Genomic DNA, 12,544 nt, shown 5'->3' on the forward strand with positions numbered 1-12,544 from the left:
ATGAACTTAATGGCATCCCGGTCTTAGTCTGTAGGGTTTAATATTGAGTTGGCCCACCCTTTGCAGCCATAACAGCTTCAACTCTTCTGGAAAGGCTATCAACAAGGTTTAGGAGTGTGTCTATAGGAATGTTTGACCATTCTTCCAGAACCGTATTTGTGAGGTCAGGCACTGATGAGGATGAAAAGGCCTGGCTCGCAGTCTCCACTCTAATTTATTCCAAAAGCATTCTATCTGGTTGGGCTCAAGACTCTGCCGACCGGTCAAGTTCCTCCACCCCATCCTCAATCATGCATGTCTTTATGAACCTTGCTTTTTGCACTGGTCCAAATCATTTGGTGGAGGGGGAATTATGGTGTGGGTTTTTTTTTTTTTTGGGCTTGTTCTGGCCCCTTGGCAAGGTCCATAAAGATATGCATGAGCGAGTTTGGGGTGGAGGAACTTGACTGGCATGCACAGAGTCCTGACCTCAACCCGATAGAACACCTTTGGGGTGAATTTGATTGGAGAATGCGAGCCAGGCCTTCTTGCCCACATCAATGCCTGACCCCACAAATGCGCTTCTGGAAAAATGGTCAAACAATCCCATAGACCAGGGTTTGACAAATTTGCTTTGAATCAAGTAGCCTGTTAAAAAAAAGTTAGGAGCCAGTTTTGTTTTGTTTTGTTTTTTGTTTTTTACTAACAGGGCTTTTGTTTTGATGATGGAGATGGCAGATCTTGAATTTGCACATAGAAGGGACTGGAGCCGGGCATGCTGCTGGGTATGGCCGTTTTACCACTGGGTTGTTTAGGGGGATGCGTGTCCCTTTGGGGCTCTCGGGGTGTGGGGATTTGACACTTGAAGTTGTTGGGGCTGAGGTTTTTGATGTGTGTGTTGTATGTGGCATGCTGTGTGGCCTGGGCTCTGCTCACCTCCCTGCTTGTCTATAGCTTGTGCACAGGCACTGGTGAGAAGGAGGACTGGGGGACCATGGTGCGCACGGATTGGCTGGTGGAAAGGGGAGTGTGGGGGGAGCCTTCTGCACGGTGGTAGTGGGTCTGCTGGTTGAGGGGCCGGAGGTTGCGCGGGGGTGCCAGTCTGTAGAGAGCAACTTTGGCTCTGCTTCAGTGGTGTGACCAGGTCACTTGGTGGCTGGGGTGAAAATGCCAATCTAGCCCCCCCATCTTAAGCATTTTTTTGTACATCATAAACTTTACCTAAAATCTAGACCATTTGGGTTTAAGTTTTAGAGGCATGATAGGTTAAGCTGCACCCTCAAAAAATCCTACATGCTGCAGTTTTAGCATCTTGCTCAATCTGACTAGGACTTCACTGGGAACAAAGCAGAGCTCTAGGTTGTATATGACTTGAAGTCTTTTGCAGGAAACGTGTCAACCCATAAACACCAGCTGAGCATTTTTGCATGAAACCGTAAACATGGCAACTTATTTCATGTACCTTACATCTAATACTATCCACTCCCACGCTGCGCTGTACTCTCTCTGGCCCAGAAATGTCAACTTAGAGGGGCAGGCCGGAATGGACTTTCACTTGTCCGGCAGAGATAGCTCTGCCTGATAATTTGTACAGCTTTCAGGCTTCTTCTTGCACCCAGTGCAGGATTGAACAGAGGACGCTGTCAACACTCCGCTCCCGCACCGCTATAGGTCCCTGGCCTGGGAATGACATCATCTTAGAGAGGCGGGCCAGTACTGACGTTAACCTCTCCGGTGGAAATAACTCGGCCTGTCAAGCGGTACAGCTTTTAGGCATTTTGTGCTGGCTGCAAGATCTGCTGCTCGTGCATAAAGTGTTAGGCATCAGGGCAAATGGCAGACTTTAGCAGCATACATGAAAGCAGTAGGAGTGCCGGCGGTGAGTAGGCTGGCAGAAGCCCAGGCGCCAGGACCCGATTTTCTGGGGTTTGTCGAGACCTGCCAAAGACACGCTCCTAAACCTTGTTGACAGCGTTCCCAGAAGAGTTGTAGCTGTTATAGCTGCAAAAGGTGGGCCAACTCAATATTGAACCCTATTGACTAAGACTGGGGTGCCATTAAAGTTCATGTGCATGTAAAGGCAGGTGTAACGGCTACCCAGGTGGTGAGAGGGTATCAGCCGTTGGAGACGTCCTTTTTCCCAGCAAGTCCCTGTGTAGTAATGGAGTAGTATAATCCCAACCATAAGATCCAAGAGGAGAGTCAGGTTCAGCTGTTGAACGACCAGGTAATAATGCAGTAAAATCCCCCTCCAGGAACGAAACGCGGCTACGTTTTGAAGGGTCAAGAAAAAAAAAAAAACAGTTTATTGAAACAAGAATACAGGCTTATATACACCTAGGGAGTATATCAGACGCTACTTAAACAATGGCCCGACATCCACCCAGACAAATAGGTAAGGTCATTACCACACTTAACAAAAGCTGCCTCAGCCCAAATCAACATAATGTAGACAAAAGCGCATCGTTAATCAGCAGACGTTCCGTCTCTAGGCTGGCCATACCTTGACTTCATTGAATGTCCATATAAGGAGTCACTTCCTGGGGCTCACAGTGCAAAGAGAGATATGATAGCAGGGAGTGTAAATAACCGAATGGTTGCTGGGAAATCCTTCACACACATGAACCAGGTAGGCACAAATATTCCCTGTCAAAGGTAAGGTTCTGTTACAGCAGGCATCCCAATACTTTTGGTAATATAGTGTATCTGACATAGATCAGTCACTGCTGAAGTGAATGTGAAGTTATAATGTATGGTAGGAGTAATCACTAGGGGGGGGGAGTGGGTAAGAATGAGGACATTTTTAATTCTGCCTGCAGTAGGTTAATGGCACCACCCTGTCCTAGACAAAGTTACTGACTGAAGCTCATTCTTACTGTACCCTATGAAGCAGCAAATAGACTGAGAGTTTGAGGTTGTACATTATGGATCAGGTAGGGCCAAATGCTTTGACTAATGATAACATATTGCAGGCACTAGGGCATGAGGGAAAGGGGTGAGGAATGGGGTTGATCTAATGGGAAATAGATGGTACACATAGTATAGTGTGGCCGCCTTCAACTTTTTTTTTTTTTTTTTACCTTGTTGAGGAACCCTAAAACAAGTTGATTGGGGGTCAGTAGGAAGAATGCCCCTTTATCGTGGTGGTCAGAATGCCACCCTTAGAGTTAAAAAGATCATCGGTATCATTGATTCTGCCAAGTGGCGTTGGCTTTGGAACAGTATGCAGGCCCCATCAAATGGGAGGTCAATTAGTCGCAGCTCAAGGAAACCCTAGCAACCTCTGGTGGAATCTCTAGGGTTCTAAGGAACCCTGTTTTAGTAAATAGTGGTGTTGCCTTCTAACTACAATGTGCAAGTCATTAGAGTGTCTAAAAGGAATTACAGATGATTTGTCACGTTAACATATCATATCATATGGATGTACAATTTCTGAATCTCTATTTCCAAAACTACGGGCACGGATAAAGATTTAACCCCTCATTGTAGGTACAATTTCCATTCTGGAGTGTGTCTGTGGGAATTTGTACCAATTCAGTATTATTCCAGTTAATTCCAAAGGGGTTCAGTGGTGGGTTGAGGTCTCTGGTGAGGAGGAACTCAAGTGCCCTACACAAACTGGTCAAATTTTGTGTTTATGGGCCTAGATTTGTGCACAACAGAGGCAATATCGGACAATTCCAGTTGGACAGAGGAACATTAATTTTTTTTTTCTCATGAAATATTATTGTTGATATATTTTTCATTCACTTTTAAAGCAAATAGTTCTTTGCGAAGTAGTTAGTAGAAATCGGCAAAATAATTCACAAGTTGTGTTGAAAAGCCTCTGTGTTGCCTCAGAACATTTCTGCTTGCAGTAGGTTTTTTAGCTGGTTACTGAGCGACTGTCAAGCCATTTTACTCAGCTCCGAGTCCTTGCCTTGTGTCCCCTTGGTGTCTCGCAGATTATTCAGCTCAGATAGCAATCAACTGGGAGACGCGTGTGTCTAATTTGCATTAGATTATTCGAAACAAAAAAAAAAAAAACTGCATTAGTCAGGCTGGTGATAAACAACGGCAAGGAGTTTATAATAACAGCCGACGCTTCAGCGTCCTTCTCTCTCGGACAATCGTCTCTTGTTAACCTCTTATCATCCTTGCGTTGGCGGGACGGGGTCCTTGTGTCTTTGATGCCCTTGTTGTATGTTGCATTATACGTGTAAATAAAGTCCGCAAATTATTAAGCGCTGAAGCCACAATACTTTGATTTTGTTGTCTTCTTGTTAATAAAACTATGTGCAAAAAGAGCAAAACCTAGCAGCCAGTCACCTTCCACAGACCTGATTCCAGGTAACGAAAAATCCAATTGCCTGCTGGTGGTTTCTACTTATGGTTGCTGTAGGTTACTACTCACCATTGCTTTCTCCACCATATCATTATATATGTTATATTGTGTTGAAGTCAACAGATCGCACTACTGCTTCAGTTGCAGCTGTTGCTCGTTTTTGTGCTATTACTATTGTTGTCAAAAAATTTTCTGTTCCCTGATGGCACTCTGCAAATATAAGGGGTTTGGTTGAAAAAGAAAAAGGTATCCCTGTAGCTGTGTTCTCCTTCTAATGCCTCGTACACACGCAACGATTGTTGGCCAACATCCGATCTGCCGATTTTCGTCTTGTTAGTATGATGCTTCCGACAACCGACTGCGACTTTTCGGCTGAACAAAATCTGGTGTGCATGCTATAAAATTTTTGTTGGCCGTCAACAGAACGGCCGATTTTCCGTCAGTCAGTACAGATTTCGGCAGACAAAAATCAGATGAGCAAGACTGGGCATGCTCAGAGAAGAAAAAACACACGGAAAGTAAACCAGCACATGACATCACTTCGGAAGTTGGTTGTTGTTGGCCGAGAAAATTTGTGTGCAGTCTAGAGCACATTTCAACCAACACAACAACACTGGACAAAAGACGGCCGATCGGTCGGCCGATAATCGTTGCGTGTGTACGAGGCATAAGCCAGCTCACGGTTACCTAGCATGGGTCACCAGTTCGTATTTTCTGTCTTCCTCAAATTGCCTGCTGGCAAAAAGGCAAGAAAACTATAAGGTAACAAAAATGAACTAGGAACACCCTAAAAGAGTAAAAAGCTGCCACATCCCTAACAGAATGTGACACATACTACCAGTTCCCCTTGGGACTTTTCTGGCAACAAAATGACACACATTTTTTTAAAGTATTTATAGATTTATACATAATTAAAAGGAATCAGAAATATATAACCTACATATATGGTTCCATTATAATATAGTCACTGAACAAAAACCTTATGAAAATATTGTTGGTCATGTGTTTATAGATATTTCTCATGCAATATCCAGATGATGGCCCAACAGGTTTCAATTAGAGAATATAGCTCTTCTACAGGGGGCATAGCGGGGAAATCCTAATCAACATACGTTATTGATGAACATCACCAGAACCAGTTAAAAGAACAGACACTCCCTCCAGGCCACCAGGTGCTATACCGGACCAGAACACCCGGCGGGGAACCCACAAGGAGTCATGCGGACCCAAAATGCTGTCAGGGGGTTGACAAAAGAGAACGCCACCAACCCAGCATAGAAATGGTTCAGGGCAAGGACGCTTACTGTTGAAGTCACCGCTCATTTGCAAACACGTAACGCGTATAGGGGGCGGAGCCTATCCTGCTGGATCTTGCCTATCCTGCTGGACGTCACATCCTCTCAGCTGTGTGGAACGTGTCTTTATATACACTGGTCTAGTGCTTGTTTGTGAGTACATTTCCTAAATAAACTAGCACTTTTATTCATCCATACAGGGAGCATTAGATCTTTTGTTTACTTTCCTTTCATGCCTGGTACCTGTATTTGGTGAGAGATTTACCCACCTTCGGATTCTTTATTATCGTCCCAGTGAAGATTTGTATCCCATCCTCTGACCCTTAGTGGGTAAAGCTGCCTCTGACCCGGAATGATTCTTGGGTCAGAGATTAAGGTGAGAGGCTTGGAGTTCTTGGTGGTGGTGAAGTGAAGCACATCACGAGATGCAGTGCCGATCACAAATGTGAGGACCTCTCTTGGTTCACGAGTCACTTTTTGCTTTATATCATTTTCATATGTTTGGACACTGGGAGCACATATATATTATTTATACATTTATTTGTGATTGGACACTGGGAGCACTTATATATTATTACTATACTCAATTTGTCTGGCGCGGCATTATTTGTTTTAGTATATAAGGACACTGAAGGCACTTTTACATTCAGCCTTCAAATCAGAAAACTTTATCTCCTTAAGGATCTCAGGCACTCAGCGTTGATCAACTAAAGCATTGTGGATTCCATAGAGAGAGGTGATACTTATGAGGTTGGCTTTCAATCATTATTATCAAAGAGCCAAAAATGTTATTAGTGGGGGCTTAAGAATGGCTACAGTCCTCAGATGGCAGCCAACAGTACATGTGTGAAACACCCGCTCAGTGGTCTTTCTTAGGAAAGATCATTGTACGAATGTGCAAATTTGCATTGGACAAATATGCATGTTTTGAGAGAAGAGGTGGAAGGGGGCATTTAAATATAAGAAGGGGGGTTGGAAGGGGGCATTTTAATATAAAAAGGAAGCATTTTAGTGGAGAATAATCAACTTCCCCGAGAGTGCTTGGCTGTGGGATGTCAAGAAGGACCAATACATGTAAGACCTTATCTCAATTATACTTTACTAACTAGGATATACCGAAGTTCTCTTCTGTCTGAAGGTGCCTCAGACATATTGAAGCCCCTGGGTTGATTTAACACATATGTTAGGTGGCTACACTAGATCAGATGTGGAAATTATTTCTCTTGCTTTTCGCAAAGTAAAATCTAAGTTACTCTACTGTGTACAACAAGCAATTTGATACTTGCCTTCATAGACAGAATCTAGATTTTTAACAGATTTTGGGACACTTAGTCATGGTAAAAACCCATAGAATGAATTTATATTGTCTTTACGCTGGAAAATGCCACAATAAGGATATGTCAGATGCCAGAACTTCAGTGGGTAGTGGACAGTTGAATGAGAGAAGCAGAAGTTAAAGCCCTGTGTACAGTTTGGGTGTAGGATCTAAGGCAGGGTTTCTCAACAAGGGTTCCGTTGCTAGGGTTTCCTTGAGCAATGAGCAATTTCTACCTCTCAGAAAAGTTCCCAACAACACCATTGATTTTTTTAGCTATTTGTAAGGGGGTAATTATTCCCAATGACCACAAGTGTAATGAGCATTCTTCCCACTGACCATCACACTAATGTATCATGAGTTGTAGATATATTCATTTTTAGCAGGGGTTTCCTGGGATCTAAAAGTTAATTCAAGGTTTCCTCTGTATTGAAAAGTTTGAGCCAGGCTGATCTATGGGTTTTCCATACGGGCTAACATGGATCTGAAGACTAATGCAAGTACTTGCAGACACAAAAGATGTTTCCTTAAGCCCCGTACACACGCGTCGAAAATTGGCAGGGAATTTTCATCCGACGACCGATCTGACGATTTTCGGCTTGTTAGTATGATGCTTCCGACAACCAACTCCGACTTTTCGGCCGAAAAAATCTGGTGTGCAGACTATAAAATTTTTGTTGGCCGTCAACTCAACGGCCGATTTTCGTGCAGTCAGTACAGATTTCGACAGGGAAAAATCTGATGAGCAAGTCTGGGCATGTTTAGTGAAGAAAGAACACAAAGAAAGCAAAGCAACACATGACATCACTTCTGAAGTAGAATTTTGTTGGGCGAGAAAATTCGTGTGCAGTCTAGGCACATTCCAACCAACAAAACACAACTCTGGACAAAAGACGGACGATCGGTCGGCCGATAATCGTTGCGTGTGTACGGGGCTTTAGAAACATCTTAGGCCAGATGAGGTCCATTGAGAATTACATTGTAACTCCAAATGTTAGTATTTTATTGACAACATTGGAACTTTCTTGAAAGACTGTTATGGAGCGTTTTTTGGAAAGCCTTTATAACTTATGGTTGACCAGCTGTTGCCAAGGTAGAAATCCCAGGTTCTACCAGGAAGAATTGTTACATCATACATTTCCCTATATTTGAAGCACAATAGAGTCGGATGTAGAATCTGACAGTAGACAGTAGAATCTGTTTCCCCAAGTGTTCAATGTACACCCACTGCTGGTTCTTGTTCTTTATGGATGATTCACAGCAACTCTGAGATGGACTACTCACTTGTAGAATATGATCACTTATGCCATTTAATAACGACGAGCTGTGAAGTAATAGCATAATGGCCCGTACACACGTACCGATTGTCGGCCGTAAATGTTCGGCCAACGTCCGATCGGCCGATTGTCGGCTTGTTAGTATGATGCTTCCGACAACCGACTGCGACTTTTCGGCCTAACAAAATCTGGTGTGCAGGCTATAAAATTTTTGTAGGTCAACAAAGAACGCCCGATTGTTCCTCAGTCAGTACAGATTTCGGCCGACAAAAAGCAGATGAGCAAGACTGGGCATGCTCAGAGAAGAAAAAACACACGGAAAGTTAACCATCACATGACATCACTTCTGAAGTTGGTTGTTGTTGGCCGGCAAAATTCATGTGCAGTCTTGAGCACTTTTCAACCAACACGACAGCACTGGACAAAAGACGGCCGATCGTTCGGCCGACAATCGGTACGTGTGTACGGGGCTTAAGTGTCTGCAATAGTAAGCATTCTGAAGAAGACTATGTCCTTTCTGGATACTGGTGGTGTAGATGGATGATGGAGGTCACTTATTGCAATCAGTTCTTTGACATTGCAGAAACTCTTATGGTGGTACGTGATTTACTAAAGTTTGAGCTACACTGATTTATATCAAATAATGTGTTATCACTGTTTTTGTAGGTTAAAGGGGATCTCAGTGGTGCTTCTAACAACCTTACAAATGCTTCTAAAAAGTTGGGAAGAAGTTGTAAGATTTTAGAAGCATTTAATCTCAGAATTGTCCTGTCCCGCCATAGACACCAAGCTTGGTCAAATATGTAACAGCCCCTGGCAAATCCGCCAGCGGCACTACTTGGCATTCTTTTGGTATTCCATTCTCTGTTCATATAATCACTTTGTGAGCTTTTTGATTTCCTTTTTATTTCTGCGTTTGTCATAAAATATAGACTTCTTCTCCTTCTCTGTAGTAATGATGCACTTTAACGAGCTGCCTCTTTACATAATTAGCTCTGGTTAGTTTTTTTCATTCTCTTTTCTTTTTGTCTGGTTTTGTGGGGGTTTTACGTGAGCTGAATCAAGGACACTAACCTTTAACCAGGACAATTTCACAATGTCTTCACCCCCCCCCCCCCCACCCATCCTGCAGCCCAACTTCCCAGTGACAGAGGAGTTAATGGCGGACGGAGCAAATGAAAATGAGCCATGTTTGCCGTTGATGAGGAGCTTGCAATGTATCAGACTTCAGCTGCAGTAATAAAATTGCTGAGAAATTAAGCAAATTGAATGAGAAACATCAAACCTCAAACAATTTCTCCGCCCAGACTCCGAGTCTGAGAGATTGAGCGCTATAATTCACGTTTTGTCTATTTTCCTTTCTGGCTTATATTTTAACATGACAGCAGTGGAATTGGACGATGTTGTTTTTATTGGAATATCAGACCATAGCTCAGCGATGTCGGAGGAGCAGGAAAGATCTGACTTTTATCTGTTCTTTTTTTTTCTAGGATTAACCGATGAGGAGGTTGAGTTGGCACTACAGCAGTCCGGCACTGCCCACGATGACCCACCACCTTTGGGTGCCCCTGGCCTGCCCCACCCAGGGCCATCTCATCAGCTGGCAGTCCAGCCATACAGTGAGTCATATTTTATGTTAATGAAATATTAATTAGTTCCTGGAACTGCCGTTTCCATTGGGACAAAATGTCCACACTTTCCAACAAACGTAACATTTTCGTTTAAAGAAGCAGTTTTCTACATGTGCCTTTTGTGTATTTGATTTGCCCATTTCCTTCTAAGGTTCATTTTCTGCCAAATTCTCCATTGAAAGCTGAACCCCTGGTTGATATGAAGGACACCAATTAATGCAGCCCTGTACTCCTGAATACAATATTTATAAATGCAAGCAAGGTAGAGTACCTAAACTTAAATTGGTATTGGCCTTTTGCAATTATTGTACAGCAGAGCTCAGAATTGGTAAAGGGAGGAGCAGCTGAAGGAGCCAATTCATAGTACTGCAGTACTTATATGCTAACAAGGAGCATGCTGAAAGGAAGAGAGTGCAGAGTGAAAAAGTGACGCCAGTTCTCCTTTCACTGTCTAGTCACCGGCTTGTGAAGCGCTAAAATATGGCAACCTTACTGCTGCCAAATTTGTTTTTATTTTGTATGTGGCAAATAGGGTTATTAACTACTTGCCGACTGTATAACTTACATATACAGTGGCAAGGCAGCTCGGCTGCGCCAGATCATGTTTCTAGTACGGGATCTGACCATTCGAGGTAGGGGGTGCATGTGCATGCCGCAGCAACCCGGCCAAGCTGTGATTAAACACAGTAGATGTCGATCACCGGGTGCCAGCCAATGGATTACTGCCGACGATCGTCATTAATTCACACAGGGCAGAGCCCTGCCTATGTAAACAAGGCAGAGCCCTGTCCTGTCAGTGGGGAAGTAATAGATTTTCTTTCCCCGCAAAGCAAGGAATAAAATCTTTTATTTCCCCTAGTGAAAGCACCACACAAAGTACACCTAAACACTGGTTAGGCACACATTTAACCCTTTGACTGCCCTAGATGTTTAACCCCTTCCATACCAGTGTCAATACAGTGACAGTGCATATTTTTAGCACTGATCACTGTATTAGTGTCACTGGTTCCCAAACAGTGACTGTCAGTGTCCGAATGTCTGTTGCAATATTGCAGTATCGCTATAAGTCGCTGATCGCTGCCATTACTAGTTAAAAAAAAAATCCATTATATATCCCATAGTTTGTAGACGCTATAACTTTTGTGCAAAGCAATCAATATACGCTTAATGGGATTTTTTTTACCAAAAACGGCAGAATACATATTGGCCTAAATTTATGAAGAAATGTGTTTTTTTACATTTTTTTATTAGATGTATTTTATAGCAGAAAGTAAAAAAAGTTGGGGTTTTTTTTTACTAGTAAAAATAATAAAAATGCCATAAAAATATCCCATAGTTTGTAGACGCAATAACTTTTGCGCAAACCAAATCAATACACGCTTATTGGGAGTATTTTTTTACCAAAGAAATGTAGCAGAAGCATATTGGCCTAAATTGATGAAGAAATTAGATTTTTTTTTTACATTTTTTTTATTGGGTATATTTTATAGCAGAAAGTAAAAAATATTGTATTTTTTTTTCCCAAATAGTCGCACTTTATTTGTTTATAGCGTAAAAAAAATAAAAGCAGAGGTGATCAAATGCCACCAAAAGAAAGCTCTATTTGTAGGGAAAAAAGACATTTTATTTGGGTACAGCGTTGCATGACTGCGCAGTTGCCAGTTAAAGTAATGCAGTGCCGCATCGCAAAAAAGTCCTGGTCATGAAGGGGGGTAAATCTTTTGGGGGTCAAGTGGTTAAACCTGTCATTTTTCTGTGTTGTCTGTGCCTCCGTTGGGGGGGGGGGGGGGTCAACCTCCCTTCCTCTCCTGGTGGACTGGGTGTTACCAGTACAACAGGTGATAGATAGGATGGCTCTCCTTAGGGAACGAGATGGCAAAAAAGTATGTTTATTTAGTATAAGGCCCCTTTCACACATGGGAGCCCATTGGTGGACTCTGTTTTTCTCAGCGGGGGATCGCTGAGCAGGCGGATGGCAGCTCTGTCTCCGCGCTGTGTGCGGAGACAGAGCTATCAGGTCCCTGCTGTTCTCTCTGGGGGAATCGGATGAGAACGGACCGCCTGTCCGTTCTCATCCAATCTTATCCGCTGGACGGATGGAAAATAGGATTTCCATCCATCCAGATTTGACGGATCGGATCAGATGCCAGTGGACATGTCTCCGCTGACATCCGATGCCCCATAGAGATGCATGGGGCATCCGTTCAGATCCGCCTGAAACACTGACGGATCTGAATTGTCCGCTAGTCTGAAAGGGGCCTAATGGGGAAGGGTTATCAAACCTTTTGCTTTCTCTCTGTCTGTCTTTTTGTCCAGGTGACACCTGCACCTGTTCATTTCTAATCCTGTGTCACAGGGACAGAATGGGGAAATCTCTCCAATGAAGATTTAACAATAAAAACCTGAAGTTGGATATGGTTCTTGCTTGCACTTTCAGAAACTTTGCACTGAAATCTGTCAGTGGCAGATTGTAGGCATTGAAAACCAACAATACTGTACAGTGCAATGCCCAGGGACCTGGATGACCTGTCAGCAGACCCAGGCACCGTCACCTGAGGGTTTCAAGGGAAGTGCATATCATTTTTTGCAAAAAGCAACCATCAGAAAACTACTATAGATATATTTACTTTTTGGGGCTCAGGACATCTCTGTGACATCAAGTGATAATTTGAGGATGAATGGGATTTTTTGACAGCTTTTGCTCAGCTATTTGATCCTGCTAA

The 12,544-nt window shown here is 43.1% G+C and overlaps 1 protein-coding gene across 1 annotated transcript in view; it reads left to right on the forward strand.

Moving 5' to 3' along the window:
- The window catches only part of PEX14 (peroxisomal biogenesis factor 14), a 282,226-nt gene that overhangs the window by 213,576 nt on the left and 56,106 nt on the right, over positions 1-12,544 (forward strand). Inside the window, exon 4 of the mRNA XM_082274523.1 lies at positions 9,681-9,809. Within this exon, the coding sequence (XP_082130649.1) occupies positions 9,681-9,809 (129 nt within the window). The remainder of the gene's footprint in view (positions 1-9,680; positions 9,810-12,544) is intronic.

The sequence above is a fragment of the Pelophylax lessonae genome (genome assembly GCF_965119305.1).
Source record: "Pelophylax lessonae genome assembly, chromosome: 12".
In the NCBI taxonomy this organism is placed as follows: domain Eukaryota; kingdom Metazoa; phylum Chordata; class Amphibia; order Anura; family Ranidae; genus Pelophylax; species Pelophylax lessonae.